This window comes from Diceros bicornis, chromosome 22 (genome assembly GCF_020826845.1).
Source record: "Diceros bicornis minor isolate mBicDic1 chromosome 22, mDicBic1.mat.cur, whole genome shotgun sequence".
NCBI classification, from domain to species: Eukaryota; Metazoa; Chordata; class Mammalia; order Perissodactyla; family Rhinocerotidae; genus Diceros; species Diceros bicornis.
The window spans coordinates 39,693,896-39,716,797 of record NC_080761.1 but is presented as its reverse complement, the minus strand read 5'-3'; the positions used below and the strand labels follow the sequence as shown (position 1 = coordinate 39,716,797).

Sequence of the window (22,902 nt, the reverse complement as noted above, 5' to 3'; positions counted from 1 at the left end):
CCTCATCCAATCAGTTGAAGGCCTTAAGAAAAAGGATTATGGTCCTCTGAGGAAGAAGGAATTCTGCCTCTAGAATGCCTTTGGACTGAGTTACAACATCAACTCTCCCTTGGGTCTCCAGCCTGCCAGCCTGTCATGCAGAATTCAGATTTGCCAGCCCACTATTACATCAGCTGATACCTTAAAATCAATCAATCAATTAATCAATTTCTATCTATCTATCTATCTGTCTATCTATCTATCTATCTATCTATCTATCTATCTATCTATCTATCTATCTATATCTCCTATTAGTTCTGTTTCTCTGGAGAACTCTGACTAATATAGATTTTGGTCCCATTTAGGACTTAAGTCTTACAACTGAAAGGACATGGATTCTGCCAACAACCTAAATGAACTTGGAAACAGATTCTTCCCAACTCTCCAGACGAGAACATAGCACAATTGAAAGTTTGATTACAACCTTATGAGATCCTGAGCAGAGGATCCACCTAAGCTATGCCCAGACTCCTGTCCCACAGCAACTTAATAATTGTGTGTGCTGTTTTAAGGAACTAGTCTGTGATAATTTGTTATACATCAAGTGAAAAACTAATATAATACAATCTATTTTACTGAAGAGTTTATACTAAAAAATAATGGAGAAAATGGTTATGGGCATAAGCATTGTAATCTTGACAGCATAAAAAAATAAAACCAAATACTGCTAAGAACAGTATTACTCCAATTAATTACCTCCAATTATTCTCTCTGTAAGTTCACTTTAAAATGCATGAGAAAGGCTGAATAAGTAAAAATATGCTCATTTTCTCATTTTTTTACAGTGTGCAATTAGATTTTTCAGAATGTTAGAATCAAGAAGTATAGTGTTAAATATAATATATAAAATAATAAACTTAATCACCAGAAGAACTGATATAGACTCTAAACCTTCCAAATTATCAACATGCAAGTGATACACACACACACACACACACACACACACACACACACACACACACGAAGACTTGTAGTCAATTTAAAAAACAAAGGAAACAGTAAAAACAGAAAGCATAAGGTCAATCAGAGAACAAAGACCAAATAAGCATGCCATATCAAGAAATGCAGATGAAATGAACTTACCTTTACAAAGGTAAAGATGTATAGATTGAGTCAAACACAAAGTCCAACCAAATATTACATACAAGAGATTCATCTAAAGATGCAATGTAAAAGGATGAACACAAGATATAACAAATTAATAAAAAGAAAGCTGGAGGAAAGATAATGGTTTAAGAAAAAAATAAAGATATAATCTGAATGAATAAAAAAATGAAAAAATTGAATAAATGTACTGAATCTTGTTCTCTCTTTTTTTTGTTTTTTTTGTGAGGAAGACCAGCCCTGAGCTAACATCTGATACCAATCCTCCTCTTTTTTGCTGAGGAAGACTGGCCCTGGGCTAACATCCATGCCCATCTTCCTCTGCTTTATATGGGACGCTGCCACAGCATGGCTTAAGAAGCAGTGCGTCGGTGCGCACCTGGGATCCCAACCGGCAAACCACGGGGCCGCTGCAGCAGAGTGCACGCACTTAACCGCCTGCGCCACCGGGCCGGCCCCTCTTGTTCTCTTCTTGATCCCATGGTCTCCACCTTCAGCTAGAATTCTGCTAATTCAATTAAGTACTCTTGCATTGTGTATTTTTAAATTCCTTCTCCATTACTTTCAAATGTTTTGCCTAACAAACATTTATTTAAAATGCAGAATCTTCTTTCTCTGCACTGTCACATTTCCTCATTCATTTCCATTTCTTTGGTAGAAATTGGTGATCTCTTAAAATGTCATATACCATTCCCCTTGTATCGCTTTCTAAAACCACTGAAAACTTCATGATTGCCTAATTTAATATCCTTTTCACAAACCCCATCTTTTCGTAGCATTTTACATTGACCACCTTTTGCTTCTTGAAACTCTCCTTTCTCAGTGCATGAGATATTGCACTATACTTCTCACTCTATTTCCCTGAACAGTCTTTTCACCTCTTTTATTGAAATTTGCTCTTCCTCTCACCCATTAACAATATCAGCAAATATCCTGTTCTCAAAATTCTCACTATTTAAAGTCTTCTTTCTAACTATAACATTAAATATCTACATCTCAAGGAGAAAACTCCCTCCCAAGAGTCAGATCCATACTTTTAAGTTTACTGAAAACCTCTAAACAGAATTCCCAGAAATAACTAAAACACAAATTGTACAAAAGAAGCTCAAAACCTTATCCTCACAGTAAATTGTACCTCTTGATAATAACACTCTTTCTGATAATAATGCCATTGTTCTCCTGGGTTCTAAAGCTGAAACCTAAGAGTCACTTTCAAATTACTGTCAAGTCCTTATGGTTCTAATTTACATACCTTTAATTCCTGCAAACCTAATAGTTCAGGTTCATGTCATTACTCTTAGACTGTGAAATAACCTCCTAACAGATCATTCTACTTTCTGCTTTCCTTTTTCTAATTGTATGTACTGATTACCAGTTTTATTTTCATAAACCGCAGCTCAGTTAACTTAAGTCTCTAATGAAAAGCCTAGATAGATTTCTTTGGCCTACCACTAAAATCCAAATTTTTCATTCAGGCAGTTAAGCCTTTCCTTAATACAGGTCCAATATAACATCAGTCTTATCTCAGCCTACACTCCTACATATTATCTATGAAACAAACTATAAATTGCAGTATTACCCAAACATGCCCTATACTGACTCCCATCTTCATGCATTTTGCCCAGTGTTCACTCTGGGCAAATCCTCCTACAATGTCTACCTATTACAACCCATCTGACTACTTCAAGACCTCTCTACAAAATTTAATCTCTCCTTCCTTTGAACTTTTACAGCATTCTGCTTGTGATGCTCTCATGGTACTTATAATACATTGGTTTTATTTTATTTAAATCACACACTCAACAATATTCAATGAGTATCTGTTATGAGCCAGGGAACACAGTAAATATTGGTACCAGGTATACAAGGGACCACGATAGAAGGGTCCCCAACCTCACAGAACACATAATCTAGTGTAGGAGAATGTCGTTACTTGCATCTTATTTTTATCCTCACCCTACTCCTCAAAGAGATTTAAAAATTATTAAAGGCAAGAATTGTAACTCTGAATTTTCCACAGTACCATGACAGGATTATATATACATTTAATATAATATTTTGTCTAACTGAACTGAAAATATATCTTGTAGAAAGTTATAATCATCATTGCACAAAAATATACATGATACAGGCTAAGAAATTATGGGGCCTAAAAAACAAATAATTTCTCTTATGGGAATTTAATATTTTATACATGAGCTAAGTGATTCTGCTCAAAAAGGTAAATAATGAAATAATATGTATCCAAGGAAGAGAAAGTAGAAAAAGAATTTAGCAAAGAAAGGGGAAAATATATTGTCATTTAAGAAAGTCAACATTTTTTTAAATGGTATGCTATAGCTATCTAAATCTGGTAAACTGAGCATTCCCTAAAGCATTGCAAACTTAATGCCAAAGGATAGGAAAAAGAGTGCCAAAATCTGTTCTCCTCCACAGAATAGAGTTGTAACTGAGAAAGAGACTGCTCAGCCTGGATCTATATTTTTTCCCAAACCCCCTGAATCTTGGGATGGCCATATGAGTAGTTTTTCCCAAAGAAATATGAGTACAAATGATGTTTGCCACTTCTAAGTCATGAGATTGTATCTATTAGAGCTTAGCCTAGCCTAATTAATACACTAGGCACATGACAATATTTATCTATCTTAGAATGCATTTTGATATTGTCTGAAATTCAGGTGGCAAATACAACTGGTTTTTTCCAGAACAAACTGACTAAACTGTTATTTCTAAAATTTTAACAGTATAGCATCAATTGTAACATTTTCTACAGGAAATAGAGGAACGTTGGGGAAGGTATAAATTTCAAATTTTTATGTCATATAGAAATCTATATTCCCTTTTAGAGTTTATATGGATGTACAGAATGGAAAAATAAATGAATCTGTTATCTAAGTTAACTTCTACTTTTAGTCCTTTCATAAAACAACTTCATAACAATAACCAATCTTAGATCAAAGTTCTTATGACCCTTTTATTGGCTAGGAAGAAAAACAGAGCCAAGAGTCAGAAAAGCATAGTTGCCAAAAAAAAAAACCTCCATTTAACCCAGAAAAATTATAGGTAATTTAGCCCATAATGAGCAATTGGTTACAAAATGAATTTAAATATTATATCATGATATAGGCCATTCTTACAAGAAATTTCTTTCATCTTTATTTTTAAGACGTTTATTGAAATGAAAATGATTCCTGTAAGCACTAGCCACGTGGATTTTTGCAGTGATAATATACTGATTATGTAATTACATATAATTTTATGTATATATAATTATATGTATTTGTATAATTTACTGATTATATGTAAAAGATAGGATTGTACTAATTTGAAAATACAAGTTTTCAAAAGATCAAACAGAATCATCCCAGTTATTACTGATCTTTTCTACAAATGAAACCATCTTAAAATTTACAAATTTCAGAAGTGAATGACAACTACTGATAATAAAAGGCAAAATCCAATTAAACAATGAATAATTGCTAGATACTATAAAACTATAATGCTATCTTAAGAGTTTTAATGTATAAATAACATAGCCTATCAATTCAGAAAACAAATAGGCTATAAAAAAAGTATAATAAAGAAGAATAATCTGACTATAGTAGTTTCAAAATAGTAATGGTTTGACATAATGACCCTGATATTCCTGTTTTTTTTTTTTTCCTGAGGAAGATCAGCCCTGAGCTAACATCCGATGCCAATCCTCCTCTTTTTGCTGAGGAAGAGGCCCTGGGCTAATATCCATGCCCAACTTTCTCTACTTTATATGGGACACCACCACAGCATGACTTGACAAGTGGTGCATCAGTGCGCGCCCAGGATCCAAACCTGTGAACCCTGGCCGCCGAAGCGGAGCGCACACACTTAACCACTGCGACAGCAGGCCACCCCCTTCCTGATATTCTTAATGAACACTATTGCCAAAAAAATTAAAAATAATTGTAAAGATCTAACTACCTGAAATAAATATAACAATTTTTAGTATTTTCTGGTAAAACACCAACCTGTTCCAATTCTTGTATTTTAGCATCCTTGACTTGCAGAATTTCTAAAACTTTTCTGTCTTTAGCTTCAGATTTCTGTTTTTCTCTAGAACCAAAAAATAGAGAGAGAGAGTTTATTAGTCATAATTGGTAGCTAGCTAATCCTTTAAATTTTCACATCCTGAGAATGAGTGTCACTTTAAAATACAGTAAATTAAATTATCTGGGGTTGACAGCTCTTTCAGAATTAATCAGAAACCATATGGCAAGTGACAACAACTTATAACTGCTGACGATTAAGACAACTTCATACTAAAAGAACAGTTTATTTTCCAGATTTAGATGCATGATAAAAAATACTTAAAACATGTTTAATTTTGATGCAATAACCATTATATCATCAATTTAAAATAATTAATAAGTAAATATGGTCTTGTTAACACAAACACTTTACATACACAATTGTATTAAGAAGAGAATATTTACCATTTTTTAATAAAAGATTCAAAAGAGAGAGAGCTAGAGATTTACTAATAACCAACATCCCATGACTAAAGTTTTTGGATTTCTGACAGCTTGCCATACATATCTAGTCTCTGAGAATACTACTAACTAAATTAAACGGTAGTTGTAAAATCAAAGCATCGTTCTCTGGAACACATAAAATCACAATGCTTGTAAATAATGACTATCTTCTAAAAATAAATATAGCTTTAAAAAGAAGAGAAGAGACAAATGTCTGAAGAGATTACACAATCAGGTTGACACTCATCAACTCACATAAATGGGGGAGAAATTTAATTGGACACCTATTTATATTGTTTTAAAACTTTAGAAACAGGTAAAATAGGGGCCAGCCCGGTGGTGTAGTGGTTGAGTTCCCATGTTCTGCTTCAGCAGCCTGGGGTTCACTGGTTTGGATCCTGGGCACGGACCTACTCACCACTCATCAAGCCATGCTAAGGCGGCATCCCACACAGAAGAACTAGAAAGACCTACAACTAGGATATACAACTACGTACTGGGGCCTTGGGGAGAAAAAAAAAACAGGAAGATTAGCAACAGATGTTAGCTCAGGGCCAATCTTCCTCAAAAAAAAAAAATAGGTAAAATAAATAGAAATCTGTACCTAAATCACTTATGAATCACATGTGCAGGTAAGGAAGAAGAAAAGAATCCTCACTTGAGAAAGAGTGAAATGAAGCAAAGGGCTTTAGAATGCACAAAGGGATGTTAGAATGAAAGAGACACCAATCAGAAAAGTATACCACTTGTTATAAGACATAAATTCAGATGGTCTAACAGTACATTAAAAAATTTAAATTAGACTTCCAATAAGTTAGCATAATAAGTTCACACTCTGAGGCTCTTTTCTATTCTCTAAATGTATAGTATTCATAGAAAAACAAAAGAAAAAATATAAGGAGACAAAGCCACATCTCCAAGGATCACAAACTAAACAGAAATACAATACTACGAACAGGGATAAAGCTGTTGCCGGCTGTCCGGATCCAGATGCAGGCTAAGGTGGAAAGGAGCTTGGTCCTGGGGACAACAGGAAATAAAAGTGTCCTGCTCACAATGCAGAAGCATAGCCAGCCTCATTGTTTGAAACCAGAGACTGGGGTGGGGCTCCCAACTCCTGAAAGGAGGGGGCTGAAAAAGCTTCTGCCCACCCTTGCCTGGAACTAAGGCTTATATGCAAGTCTAGGAAGGCAAAAGTTGATAGATACAGCATCTTACTCAGGAGCTGAGCCAAAACATCCTATGGCTCAGGAACTAAATATAGAAAAGCCCTTACATCACTGTTGGCTAAAAGCCCCAGGCTACCAAAATAAAACCTATTTCAAGATCAGGGAATGAGTGAGGGTGACAATTTAGTGGCAAACACAAAATTTCTAGACAGAAAAGGGCATTAGACAAGGAGGGGTAGTTGGGAAAGAGGAGGAAGAGAACAATAACAGCAACTCTCCCACTCAAGATGTGACCTCAAACGAAAAATCCAAAACACATGAAGAAAACACACACTCCACACACACACACAATACATGCACACTAACTTAATAATCCAAAGAAGCAATCACTCTAGACAAAATGAAAATAACAGAACACACTGATGAAGACTTTAAAATAAGTAAGGATCTTTAAAGACACAAAAGAATGACTAAAATTAAAAACAAGGTGAATCAAAATATATTTAAAAACCTTGAAAAGAACATTATAATCACTGAACCAAAGACAACTAAATGGGCTAAGCTCAAAACTAGAGGGAAAAAAAGAATTAGTGAAACAGAGGATAGTAATGAGATTCATCCAGAACACTACATAGAAAAACGTTGAAATTAAAAATATGAAAACACAGTTAAGATATGTGGGTTCCCGTGGGAAACTCCAACATATGCCTGAAGAGTTCCAGAAGTAGATAAGAGTGGGATGAAAGATAAAGCAATATTTTTAGAAGGTAATTGCTGAGAATGTTTCAGAATTAGAGGCCTCAGATTGAAAGAGTACCTACCAGAATAAATACCAAAAAAACCCACATCTACACATTAATCCATCATTCACTCAACAAGTATTTATTAAGCACTTATTATATGATAGGCACTATCCTAAGGACTAGGGATACTGCTGTGAACAAAATATACCAAAGGGTTGCCTTCATGAAATTAACATTCTAGTTCATGGATACTGAACATAAACGATATATAAGTGAATACACAGTATGTCCACTGGCTATAAGTATAATACATAAGGATAATAAACTCGGGTAACAGAGAAAGGGATGCCTAATCTTGAAGAACCGGGGAGTAAAACGAAAGTTGTTGCTATTGTGGGAGATCAAGATTTGGCCATCCTAAAATATATCTCTTTACCTTGATTGTTTTCTCTGAGGGACATTTAACCTCCCCCACTAACTGCCTAAAGAATTTGACATGGTGGCTCCTTCCTGGAACAGATCTATCATGATGGCTGTAAAGATAATGTAGGATAGAGGTTACAATAGAAAAGGCACCAACAAGCCCATCTTATCGAAAGTTCCGGAAGTTCCGTCTCTCTGGCCACATTCTCTGGATGGCCCTGCGAGGAGTTGCCAGACAATCATTTACATTTATAAGGGAAATCTCCATTTGTAAAGGTATCTCCCTGTCTGTTTTGGGAAGAGGGGGGGATGGCCTCATTTCTAGAGGCTTATCAATGTGGAAGGTGAGGCCTTAAATCTGCATAATAACCTTACTCTTGTTTACTGTGCTTTAGTGGTAATCTCCTGTAACTGACTCCCCCCATCCCCAAAATCCTCCTTTGTCATTGGCTGAACATGATATTTAAGATGCGAGTTTCTGTTATAGTGTTGAGAAACGCAGTGTCCCTGCTTTCTCCCATGTATACATGTTATTAAACTTGGTATTATTTTCTCCTGCTAACCTGTCTTGGTAATTATTTGGCCAGCCACAAGAACCTTAAGGAAAAGGGCAGAGGGAGATTCTCCCTCTTCCCCCGACACTATTTTATAAAGGATAATTAACAAATGACTGTCCTTAAAGTTGATATTTGAGCAGAGACTTAAAGGAAGGAAGTGAGAGCCAGGGAGATCTCAGAGAAGAGTTTTCAAGCCTATGGGACCAGTAGCAAGTGCAAAGACATTGAGGCAAGAGCATAATTGGTGTATTCCAAGAACAGCAAAGAAGTAAATGTATCTCCCCTTATATGGACAAAGGGAGAATGGTAGCTGAGGACAGAGAGGTCACTGGGAATAAAGTAATATATCACCTTCTAAGCCCTATTTAGAAGGCTTTCTTTGGATCTGACTCTCAGTGAAATGGGAAGACACAGGATAGTTCTGAGCAGAGAAATAACAATACAAATTAATATTTTATGAGTATCATACTAGCTCTTGGGTTGAGGGCAGACTCTCGGGGTGAAGGGTGGAAGCAGAAGGACCAGTTAGGAGGCAACCACAATACTACAGGTGAGAAATAAAGATGAACTGGACAAGATAGGTAGGTGTGGTGATGTTGAGAAGTGATAGAATTCTTGATATTGGGAAGGTACGGCTAAGAGGACTTCTGGATGCATTAGATATGAGACGTAAAAGAGAGAACAATGTTTCCAAGGCTTTTGTCTGAGCAACTAGAAGGATGGAGTAGACACTATCTGAGATACAGAGGAGGAGAATGAGGGACATTAGGATTTGAGATTTGGACATGTTAAGTGTGAGATGCCTAATTGATATCCATGATGGAGTTGGATAAACAGGTCTGAAACCAGTCAAGAAGTCAAGGTTGAAGATATAGCTTTAGGAGTCATTCAAATATATTTAAGACCATAAGAGAAGACAGGATCACCTAGGGAGTGATTTTGGATAGAGAAGTCTGAGAACTGAGTTCTGGAGCACTCCAACATTTATTAGTTAATAAGATGAGGAAAAAATGGCAAATTATACTAAGAAGGATAAGCAGTCATATAAGAGGAGAATCAAGAGAGAAAGCTAAGTGAATAAGTATTTCTGGAAGAAAGTAATCAACTATGCCAAATGCTTCACACATGCTAAGACGAAGACTGGGAACTGACTGCTGGATTTAACAATACTGAGGTCACTGGTGATCGACAAGAGCTGTTTTAGGAGAATGGTGGGTACGAAAGCCTAATTAGAGTGAGTTCAAGAAAGAAAGAAAAAAAATGGGGATAGTAAAAACTACTTTTCAGAGGAATTTTGCTGTAAAAAAGGAACAGAGAAATGGAACAGTAGTTCAAGGGAAATGTGAGATCAAGAGTTTTTTTTTTTTAACATGGAAGATAAAACAGTATTGTGTGTACGTTGACAGGAACGATACAGGACAGTGAGAGGCACTGATGATGCAGGAGGAGAAGAGAGAACTGCAGAGCGACATCCTTGGGTCCTTGAGGCTTTAGTGTACACAGAGAGTCTGTCTGGCCTCAGATGAGAGTATAAACAGTTCTTCCAAAGAAATAAAAAGAGAAAACATGGGTACAGATTCAGATACACTAGTAGATGTGGTTACAGGAAGAAGTAAAAGCTCTCTTCTAAGAGCTTCTATTTTCTCATCAGTGTAGGAGACAAGGGTATTGTCAAGAGTTTAGCTAAGCTTCTCCATGGTATTGTTGCCTTGGCATACATTGGTTTGGCCAAGCAGACTGCAGTGACCTTAAACTAACACTAGCCCTTCACGCAAGCACATGCTCTATGTAGCAGCCCACAGAATCACAAGTAAATTTAAGTTCCTGATATGACCTCCCCAAAAGCCCTTGTGATCAACAGTCTCCCCTGCCTCCCAACACCTTTCCTTTATGCATCTCTTAGATAAGACCCTCCCCTGGGTCCTACCAAAACCCGGCTCTTTGTGTTTGCCTTGACCAATCCTGCCTTAGCCCAGGAACCCCAAAGCACTCTACCCATGAACCCTAACAAAGGCATGTGCCCCAGGTCCTGTATGTCTCTATCTGCACTCTGCTTTGACCTCCCCATGTGGCCCCTTGAGGGGTGCCGGGTACTTCCTCCATGACCTGCGAATAACAGACTTCTCTATTTCAATTTCTCTTGTGCTCTGTTGTTGAACTGTGGCTCATCATCCAGCGCCCTGTGCTCCACTTATCAAGTGTTAATTTGACAAATTCATAACAGGTATCTACCAGTTGAAAGTGAGAATGGGAAAGCGTTAGAAGTTGACATCTTGTAAGCATAAAATAATCTTCTAGGATACTGGGATAGTGAGCCAGGAAAAAAAAGGATGATTATCAGGCAGTACTACGAACCACTGAGGCTGGTAGTCATAAACACACATAACACCTGTATCATGGTTACGAGTTTTTCTCTAGCCACGTTCAGCCCTTCGGCAGACAGTAGGTGGAGAGTTGGAATAAACCACGTTTGAAATTTTGCAAACATATGTATTATGACTACTGTTTTTGCTGTTTGCACTTTATCCTGCTTTATTACGTTGTTATTTTCTACTTACCAAGCATTAATAGCACATTTAATACATAATCAGAGTCCATTGTCTTCAACTAGGCTTCCTTTTCATTTGTCTTTCTTTTATTAGTAGTGAAATTAAATGTACTTTCAGAAATTGGAATGCCTTTTTTGCTAATTCACCATTGCCTGTCAATGTATCTGCCATTTTATATTTTACTGTTTTTTATTGATTTATAAAACTGTTTTACATATTAAAAATATATGCCTTTTGCCTATCATGTGTCACTAAGACATAATCTCAAATGCTAAATTAAGTATTGCGAAAGAATACTACCTCCCTTCAAGGTATATGCATCAGGAGAAAAATGACTTCAAAGACCATAGGGCAGAGCATGATTGGATTTACCCGGGGACAAAGACCCAGGATGAGACAACCAAGATATTAATTGCAGTCAGAAACTCCCTCTATTAGTTCCTCCCCGGATATACTCTGAGTCTATTTTTAACTTTCTAGGAATTAGTTTAATTTACAGGATAGAGTCTTTCTAATCCACTCTTTTGTAATAAACATGAAATCCTCACTAGTGTCGAAATAAATTCTAGTGGTCCTTTTTAATGAGAGAGGGATAAAACTAGACTATACGCCACAAAACCCAAACAAAAGCATTACTGCAGCTTCCAAATGAGCTTGGTACCAGGGTGATTATCTCCTATGACACAAGTATGTACATAACCTCACTCACAGTCTAACCCAGTAGTTCTCAAAGTGTAGGTCATCAGAGAGGTAGCATCGGCATCACCTAGGAACTTGTTAGAAATGCACCCACTTCCATCCACCCTGAGGGTAGAAACTCTGAGGGTAGAGCTCCGTAATCTGTGTTTAACAATAATGAGGTGCTATGGACTGAATGTTTCATGTTCATATGTTGAAGCTCTAACCCCCAATGTGAATGGTATTAGGAGGTGGGGCTCTTGGGAAGTCATGAGGGTGGAGCCCTCATGAATGGGATTAGGGCCCTTATCAGAAGAGAAATGAGAAAGATGATATCTCTCTCTCTCCATCATATGAGGATACAGCAAGAAGGCAGCTGTCTGCAAGAGAGCTCTCACAAGGAGTGGAATCATCAGGCACCCTGATCTTGGACTCCAGCCTCCCAAACTGTGAGAAATATGTGTCTGTTGTTTAAGCCACTCAGTCCACAGTATTCTGTTACAGCAGCCTGAACTGACTAAGACAAAAAGCCTCAAGTGATTCCGATGCACACTCAAGTCTGAGAGTCACTGAAATAACAGTAACTGACACTCTTCTCAATAGATTAAGCTGAGTGATATAATATTGAAAGTATGGGTTATAAATGAAATATAAAACTTTATATAGAATATAAACTTCAGGGGCCAGCCCCGTGGCATAGCGGTTAAGTGCACGCGCTCCACTGCTGGCAGCCCGGGTTCGGATCCCGGGCGCGCACCAACACACCACTTGTCAGGCCATGCTGTGGTAGCGTCCCATATAAAGTGGAGGAAGATGGGCATGGATGTTAGCTCAGGGCCAGTCTTCCTCACACACACACAAACACACTAAACAAATAAAATTACAAAAAAAAAAAAGAATATAAACTTCAAAAATATACCTCAATGATATCTTTTATAACCAAAAAACTCAAAAATTAACTACTATGTTATAGTGTTGAAATTGAAAGAAAATCACAATTCAAAATCCACATAGAGATTTGTCTAGCAGCTCTTCCTGGTGGTATGGGATAGCTAATATTTTCATAACAGGAAAATACTCCCAAGAGAAAACAGTGCTACAATATGAATACAATATTTTTCACTTAGAATAATACAATGAAAAAAAGTTGCTTCAAGTTTAAAACATCACCAACCTATATGGTCAATTCAATTAAGAGATATTCTACGTATTTACAAGACATAAAATAGGTTCCTACAAAAAAAGGCACTGTCAAGAAGCTGATGATGATCAATGACTGAGACAAACTCCTGTTTAGCTAATTAGAACCACTGATGTGCAATAATGATGTGAGCTAAGAATATTTGCAGATTTCTTTAGGATGAAAAATGAAGTGAAGAGAGGCTGTCAAATCTGTACAAGTTTAAAGCTCCAATCACTTTTCCCAAGAGTACTACCCATTTAAACATTTAACACTGCTGTACTTAGTCACATGAATTACCACGCTTTCTGCCATTTTTTTAAACTCAAAAATCTGAGAAATTATTCTAAATCATTAAGAAACAAAATTTTATTGTGTTATAGACCATGTCATATATTATACAATATGACAGGATCATATTTTCTGGGTTTGAGCCCATTTTTAATGAGATGTCACAAATGAAATATTAGAGTCTAAAAGAAACATTTAACTATAAATGAGGCAATGATATTGGTCTGAATTAGAAAACAAAGAAAATAAAAGAGCAAAACTTACTGATGTTGATTATTCTTAATTAACAGATAGATAACAATGCACAAATAAACGTAGACATTTTCTTTCACTTGAGTACAGAATCTATTAAAATGTAGATTTTACACTTAATAATGGCTTTCCATTTAAATGCATTCTCAATTTCTAGTAACATTAAGATTCTAAAACAGTGTGAGACTGATAAAAATTAAGTTTAGGGTGATGAGAATTATACTATTATCAAATTATGTATCCTTTTATTCATGAACTGTTTTATAACTATTTTCCTATTTTGCATATGCATAATAAATTACTAGAAAGGTATCTATGAATAATGCAATAAGAAAACCTGAAAAAGAGAAAAACTTGAAAACTTAACACAAATATTTTTCAAACACATTTACTCCACAATAAAAACTGCTGGAAAAAAAAAGTCTAATATTCTGAATAAAAATACATTACTAAATCAACAGATCCTAATACATATAAAACGTTGGGTATAAAATATTTTAAAGGTCCAGGTATACTTAAATATCTATTTTGCTTTAAGATCAGAACTTAATCCAGAATTTCTAACTATTAAAATTTATTTTTCAATATAAAGTATATATTTAAACTATATGTGAAAGCCAAAACTTGTGCTGGAAGAGTCAGCCTGACATATGAAAAACGATTGATTTTTCTTTTTCCTGTTTAATCAGGTAGTTCCAAACTAGAACAAAGAGTAGAATTAGGCTATACTGTCTGTATCTGAATTTGTAAATTATGGCGTATTGATGAACCCTTTAAACAAAGAAGCAATCATTTAATAGAACATAACAGTTGAGATTTAATACATTGCTAAATTATGTACCTTTGTTTCAGCTATCCTATTCATTCAACATCATTTCTAAATAAAGTTGAAACTCAAAACAAAACCTTTTCTGTTTTACAGTTAGAAATTAAATGACTTTATTGAGTTTCTGATTTTCTTGTTTCTTCTCTTTTAACTACATGTCCAGATACTTCTGCATATACTCAACATTTATTATCTTAAAAATCCATGAAAGAGTTGGAAAAGGTTGTGTATTATATGTGTTTAATAACTGTGCAAATATTTTTCACCCAGAATCTAGAAGTCTCTTAAAGTGTTCAAAAATATCAGCACTTCAGAACAGACTGTTTTAACATCTGCACATCACCAGGGCTGCCCCCAAGGATTTTTAAATGATGCCTGCCTGTGCTGAATAAAGTGCTAACTTGCACCTTGCATTTCAAACTGTGTCCTGAGCAGCCATCCAGTTGGTACCACACCAGCTGAATTCCCACAGGCCACTGTTCACTCAGGCTTGACTGCAATTATCATGTCAATATTTTGTGCTCCGATATGCAGATATGCACACATGCAAGCTGCATAATACTTCCTTCTCCACGGAATGTTGACTTATGCTCAATGTTCTGGGAATTTTTAATGAAACCAGAAATAAACTTTCATCAAATGAAGACAATCACAATTATTTACCTTAAAAACAAAAACTATATTTCTGTGTTACCTTCTGCCACATACATAAAGGCTAAATTTTAAGTAACCATGCTTTACTACAATTCACAATTCTTTAATTTAAAGGTCTTCATAGAAGTTAAAAGACTATTTGTCAAGCTTCTTGCATCTATAGTAAGCGTTCAAATGTGTTTCTTCATACTTTATTGCATGTTCTTTAACCTTAAACAGTAGAGTGGTTCTGATTAAACACCTTTCTATTAGTTTCTTTGACCATCTTCCCATTCATCCACATCTCTGTCTAGGCATTCATGGCTGTAGCAACAGGAAAAGTGTTCAGCAAAAATATATTTATGCCCTGTGTGGAGCTGCCTAGCAGCACTGCTGCCAGATGGAAGAATTCTGGCAGCTACACTTCTGGGGTCTCCAACCAGCCATGCTACTACCATGCTCCAAAATGTAACCCTTTCACAGGCTGCGTTGGCTCAATACACATGGGACAGTGTACAACCATATAGCAGCTGTGCAACCCATGTGTTTAGGAGTGGAATGGAGCAGGAGGGAGGTTTTCCCAGTGGTGAGAGTATATAATACAACCTTATAACAACAGCCTGCTTATAAAGCATCTAAACTTTAACTGTAAATATAAATATGAGATAATCTCTCATCCTCTATGAGGTTAAATCTTTAAACACAAGTATTTCAAGGATACAGCATGCATATTCTAAATAAACATGCAATAAATAGTAAAAATTGTCTTGTCTTTTTTTATTTCCTTTTATAGTTCCCATTTTCCAGGATTGAGTTTTCATTTCCAGACAGAAAAAAGAAAGAGAGAACACTGAAAACAAGAGAGTGAGTACAAGAAACAAGTAGTGAGACGCCTATCAGATATTAAGTATAGAACGTTAAAAAGAAAGCAAAACATGTCTTCAAGAATTATACAAAGATAAGGTGTTCAGAAGTAAAAATAGGAAAATAAAGCAATTTCTATATAGGTTTCATTCGAAAACGTATATATGAAAAAGTAAAGTATTAATGTTGGTAAACAAACATTTTCAATTTGAGATTTAGATATATTTCTGAATTTGAGTATTCAAATTCAAGTACAATACACATTATTTTAGGATTAGTAAACTGCAAACAGGCTGTAATATTAAAGAACAATAATAAAATCAAAAAGGCTGAAAGTTACTCTTGGAAGTCCATTATTTAGAATATATTAATTGGCTTTTCTCAAGACTCTACAAAAACAAACTTTTGAAAAGGAATTTAAACTAACATGAGCTAATGATGATGATGATGATACACATTACTATACATACATTAACTCAAAACAACTCTATTCTTATTTTCATTTTACAAAAAAGAAAACTAAGGCATATAAAAGTGCATATTTTTCCTCAAGTCACACAAGAAGCAAGTGATGGAGCCAAGATTCCAAACCAATTGGCCTTGTCTCCATAGCCATGTTCTGAACCACTCATCACTAAAAATAACTTCTTTACAGATACTAGAGTTCGATATTAAGCAAGTTCCAATGAAGCTGTGCAAATTTTTCCCTAACGGTCTTTAAAATCGTTAAATATTGGATCTTGGATTTTTCCATCCATAAAGATAAAAAATATTCACCTTTCTAGTTTAGATTATCTTCTGGAATGTCAGAATTGCCTGTGAAGCTGTTTTAAAACACAGATACCTCAATCTCATCCTCAACCTTGATAAAATCATAATCTCATAGAGGTCACAGGTGAACTATATCTCAAAAATCTCTTAGCAAATGAATCTACAACTCAGTAAAGAAAATATTCATGGAAATAAGTCTGTTCTCTATAACTCCTCAATGATTAAAATTAAGTATGACCATCATACAACCCCTGGTCAAAGTTTTGACCACTTGAAAGAACTTTTTAAGTATCAATGCCACTTTTAACTCCTATTACTAGACAAGCTTTTAACTAAATGCTTCTCTAATCCTTCAACAAACTCTTTTTAAAATCCTTTTAACAGATATGGAAACTGAAGCCTAGAGAGTTTAAGCAAGGCACAGAAATATTTGTGATTTAAGCTCTGCTCTATATGACTTCTAAGTCTGTACTCCAAACCATCTGTTATGGACTGAATGCTTGTGTCCCCCTAAAATTCATATGCTGAAATCTAATCCCCAATAGGATGGTATTTGGAAGTGGGAAACTGGGATGTAATTAAGTCACGAGGGTGGAGCCTTCCTGAATAGGACTGGTACCCTTGCAAGGCAATGAAGAGACCAGAGTTCTCTCTTTCCTTCACGCGGATACAATAAGAAGTTGGCAGTGTGCAACCCAGAAGAGGGCTCTCACCACAACCTGACTGGGCTGGCACCCCAATCTCCTGCTTCCCACCTCCAAAACTGTTAGAAATAAATGTTTGCTGTGTAAACTACCCAGTTTATGGTATTTTGTTATAGCAGCCTGGGTTGATTAAGAGACATCTTTACTTACTGTCAGTTTCAAAATTCCTGACATTAAAATTTAATCTTAAATAGATCTCCAGAAGTTCTGATTTTATATAAATCTGTAAGAGATCCTCACGGGTGAGACAGACTAATCATAGAAAAAGTAATCTTTTAATTTAACTAGTACTATAAACAAAACAAACAAGATATTAAGACAGAATAAATGCAGGGAAGAGATTTTGTTTATTCAGTAAGGGGGTCAAGGAAGACATCTCTAAGTTAATGATTACATTTTTTAATACAACCAACTTCATGAGAAGTGCTATGTTTTTTTCCTTCCCCCAACCCTCTCTCACACAATAAGCAGAATGCTGAGCACATATTACGCACTCAGGAAATAATTCTGAATTAAACTACAAGTATTTATTAAGCACCGTTAGGTACACAAACTATACCACAATCTATATAAACCTAGAACATAAGAACTCATAAAAAATATCTAGAATTTTCAAGAAGACTCAATACAATAAAAACATATATACTAATTGAATGCTTTAGTATTTTGTACTGAGATGGGAGAGTATATCAAAAAAGGAAGAAACAGTCTTCATTAAGAAGCAAAGGATACAAAGAAAATGTCATATTGCTGGGTCACTAAACCAACTATCTTTCGTTTCCAGCAATATTATAGTTCAAAATTACAATTAGGCATGATTATACTCTCCCTCCAAATCCTTAGTATGACCTCTCAAACAGATCTAGCTTCCAGGAACTACCTGTAAAATCCAATTCCTTGAATTCATCATGAAACGTATTCTAATTTTAATCATGAATTCATCACGGCATAAATGAAATAAAATACCACTAAGTAATATATTTATTTTATTTCTTAAAGTTTCAAGGCATTGTGCCTGGCTTCTTTTCCCTGACCTAATCTAGTAACAAAAGGCTTTAATAAGTCTAGGATCTTAAGATAAATTTAGATCACATTCACTTGTTTTCTTTTTTCCTAAAGGACTAGCATTTTCTTTCTTAAAACTCAGAGGAAAGCTAATCCTCCCTTTGGGTAATGGTTGAAAACAGGGGCTCTGGAACCATACTGCCTGATTTCAAACTCTGACTCTACCACTAATTAGCTCTGTGACCTTGGGCAAATTACTTAACCTCTCTGTGGCTCATTTTCTTCATCTGTATAATGAGAATAATAACAGGGCCTACTTCATAGGACTATTGTAAGAATTCTGTCAATATATGGAAAGCACTAAGCACTGTGTATGGCTCACAGTCAACACTCAATAAATACAAGCTATTATCATTTAGGTTGTTCTATGATTTATTAAACTATGAACACATGGAATTTCAAATATATCTTTATCATAATATTACACAAAAATAATATTTTCCACATACTTCAGAATATATTTCCTTATAAAATACACCACTTCAAAAAATCATTTTGAGTCACAGTACAGTTTAGTACAGTTCAGTGGGTAGATATCTTTAAGGGTCAATCAGGAATACCCTTACTCCATTATAAGACAATAATTGAAGCCCAATAACAGCACAAATAGTTTTAATTATTTTTCCCCTATACATGCCATGAGAAAATACATCTTTTTTTCCTGGTTACTCACAACACCTTGTACAGTAACAATGTACTTCATTTTTATCCCATTTAACATCATGTTTTAATATTTTATTCACTCACTATTTCTCTTTGTATTCCAGATTATTTGTAAACATGGTACACAAATTTATTCAATAATTTTTTATGAAGCCTCTGCTATAACTTTTCCATCAAGAAAAATGTCAAATATATTATTCCTTTATTTCACAATTACTAAATTAGTTTTTTAAGAATCCTTGCTAATCAAAATGGATTCTTTATCTTGAAATAGAAAAATTAGTTTGGACACTAATCATGCCAGAATTCCATTTAAAACAGTAATAAACATTAGAAGAGAAAGAGTTAATTCTGCTACCCAGAATGTGAACCAAGGCTCCCAGGGGGTGCTGTAGTTAACACACAGGGGCACTGTGGGATATTTTAAATGTTTGAGGGAAACAGGTACTTGACATCTGTTGGACACTGCACGGACTAGTAGCTAGGGGAAGTTCCAAGTTTCAAGGTTAGATTGCACTACATTCCTTTCACTTCATCACATCTTTATGAAGTTGGGTTTTCGACCATTGCTGTGATAAAAATCAAGTTGAGAGCAAAAAGCAACATGAAATAAGAAATGAGGGTGGCAGCATCCAATCTGATTCCAACGTTCGAGAAGTTGTCCAGTACCCAAGTCTCATACAACCTATAGCAAATAATTATGGTTATTAAAGAATAAAATTAAAATATTTTTTCCTTTTAATTTATATGTATATTTTTAATGGCCATTAAGTGGTTAGGACATAAATACCTAATCAATGGAACTCTCTAGTATTGCTCTTTAACTTGATGTGCCATGAAAATATTACTGAGCTACCAAGGGCACTACAAACTGAGAACATTTGAGAATTTATGAGTTAATCTTTAAAGAAAACAAATCCATTATTTGAATGACTAAAGATTATAATGTGTGAATAGTTATTAATTACCATACTTAAAGTAACAGAGATCTTTACTAAAAAGTCTATTCTGGTAGTAGTTCTTAATTGCTATAATTACAACTCTATTCAGTCTCACTCAACTTTAATTTCACTTCATCCTATACCATTCTCAGCATTTCAGCAGGCTCATATATTCCTCTTCAAGTCTAAAACTGAAGGAGTGTAAAAATATAACAATCCGGGTATTGAGAAATAAGTCACATACTCTCAAGGTTAAACAGAGATGTTTTGGCACAAATTTTTAACCTCTAAGAATTTCCAGGTACAAACATCATTACCTGTATCAGTCAATCAACTTTATTATGAGAGGGCTATCTGAAATTCTGAATATAACAACAACAAAATTTGTTGAATTTTTTTTATGTGGTAATTTAATGAAAAATTTTAATTGCCATGTGAATAAAATTAAACCCATCAGATTAAAAAACTCCTTTCCTGGCATAATATCAATTTAATATTAAGTTACTATTTGTTCACAATGAATTATATGTTTTAAATTATTTGAAAGTTCTGGGTCATTTCTCAGCATATAAAGCTGAATTAACTTCAGCTTTTAGCCATAGAAAGGAAGAGGGACTAGATTTACTCTGCTGCCTTAAACAACTTGAAAACTATGCAAAATATACAAAATATTTTCAGACACTGGACGTAGGTTGCAAAGGACTGTGATCCCTGAAGAAAGGAAACTAATGAGGTAAGCTGTATGACTGCCACAGCTTACTACATAAAAGCAGTTTCCAAGCTACAATGAAGGAAGGTGAAACCCAAACAGAGCTCAGGGTCTCATTAAGTTGAGTAGACACAGATTGGAGTTCAGGAAAGCCAAGGTGGATAGAACTTGCGAGACAAAGTACTGGAGGATGGAGTTGCATTCAGAGAGTTCCAGAGGGTGCTTCTTTGTTTGAGTATTAATCTGTCCATCCCTGAAAGGAAAGTACTCTATGCAAAGGAAAGAATCACTGGAAAGCAGTAGACTGAACAATTTCTAGAGGTCACAGAGGGATGAAAATAGTTCATGTTCCCATCCATCGGAGTAAAAGACCTTGTAATATACAGAGCATTAGGTAGAGTCCCCAGAAGGGTCATGCCTTAATAGTGGGACTAAATTCACTCTAGACAGGAAGAAAGCCTACCCTGGATCTATACTAATGAAGTCTCAAAAAGATCAAACTAATCCACAAGTAACTTAACTGCATGGAAGAATGAAGTCCAATATTCTTCACAGGAATACAACAGTAATCAAATACTCAACAACATAAAATTCACAACGTCCAGAATCCAATCAAAAATTACCTGGCATGTAAAGAAGTAGAAACATATGATATAAAGTGGAGAAATATCAATGACTCAGATAATGGAATGAGGGAATTCAAGGGCCTTAAAATGGCTTTTATAAATATTAAGAATATGTTCAAGAATTTAAAGGAAAACATGAATATAATGGAGAGAAATTAAAGACTACAAAAAACTAAAAGAACTACTATGAAAAATACACTATCGGAAGTGAAAAATACACGAGAAAGGATTAACAGAAGATTAGACAGTGCATAGGAAAATATCATAAAACTTGAAACTGTAGGAATAGAAATTATTCAACATAGAGCTGAAGTATTTTCTTACCATTGCCTAAGATCTTTTAGCTGAACTACTCAGCCTTTTTATGTGTATCATAATATTTTCCAAATATCTGGATATTTACATTTCTCACCAGTGCAAAGTCATTTAAAAGGAATGCCAGATAAAAAAAGACTGTGGGCTTTTCTAGAGACTATAGGTGCATTCAATGTAAATATAAAAATCATAATTTTAAAAAACTAATAATCTCTTTTTTAACTTCAATATGAAACTATGCTCCATCATACGTGCCCTCATGGTAGGACTGAATTAATCTTCAGAATTTCTCATAGAAACACAAATAAGAAATCTACACATGTCATAATTGTCTTCATGTCTTTTCCTCTTTGACAACTACTAATGGGACTTCTATATTTTAAAGAAATAATTTTTCAAAACTCTTTTTAAAAATTTACAAGTTCTTTTTTTAAAATTAACATTAGGTGACATCAGCATAATGGTGGAATAGGAGATTTCAGCCCTCATCTGCCAACAGAAACACAGATTTTGACAACCACCTAGGGACAAGAATATCTTTGTGGGAGGCTTGGAGTCCAACAAAGAGGCCCCAGCACCCCCCTGAAGCAAAAAATCTGAGAATAGGACACAATAAAGAAGGTAAGAACAGTTTCACTTTACCAGTGTCTCTCCTCCCCCAGTGTGGCAAACTCAGCGCCAAGAGTGACCTTCTTGGCCCATGATTTCTCCCAAAGGAGAAAGTAAGAGTGTAGTGAGGGTCAGGTTTCCCCAGCCACGTGGGATGCTGCCTCAGACGCCTATTTCTTTCTCACTCTACCTAGAACACTGAGGGGATCGGCATTGTTGAATAGTTTCGGGGCAGCTAGGAGTAGAGAAAAGGTGTGGAGGCTCATAGTACCTGGGGTGTGGAACTGAACAAAGGACCACAGATTTGATTAATGACCTCATGGACTACAAAGAGGCCCGCCAATGAACCTTGTAGAAGGCATGACCTATGTAGCCCCACAACTAGCCTACATGCACTGCTAGCACTCTAGGCACCCCTCTAACCCCAGAGATGGCACTCCGTGAGCACCTCCCAAAATGGTGCACAAGCCTCTGTAAACTGTGCAGGAGCACACACAGATAGCCAGCTCAATTCTGCCAGATTGAGAGAAGGAGCATAACCTTGAACACTTCACGATACTGACCTAGGGAAAATAAACAGAGTCTCTTAGCAGCTGGATCAGCTTTGTGAGATCAAAAGAAGACACGCAATTCTAACAATTCACCCTCAAGATGGAACAAGAGGAGTGGAGTGGGGGTATCCA

The 22,902-nt window shown here is 35.5% G+C and overlaps 1 protein-coding gene across 7 annotated transcripts in view; it reads right to left on the bottom strand.

Moving 5' to 3' along the window:
• CNTLN (centlein) overlaps positions 1-22,902 on the bottom strand; it is a 330,124-nt gene that overhangs the window by 254,179 nt on the left and 53,043 nt on the right. For all 7 annotated transcript variants that reach the window (XM_058565850.1, XM_058565854.1, XM_058565855.1 and 4 more), the window contains exon 3: positions 5,148-5,232. In XM_058565850.1, coding sequence (XP_058421833.1) covers positions 5,148-5,232 — 85 coding nt within the window. The remainder of the gene's footprint in view (positions 1-5,147; positions 5,233-22,902) is intronic.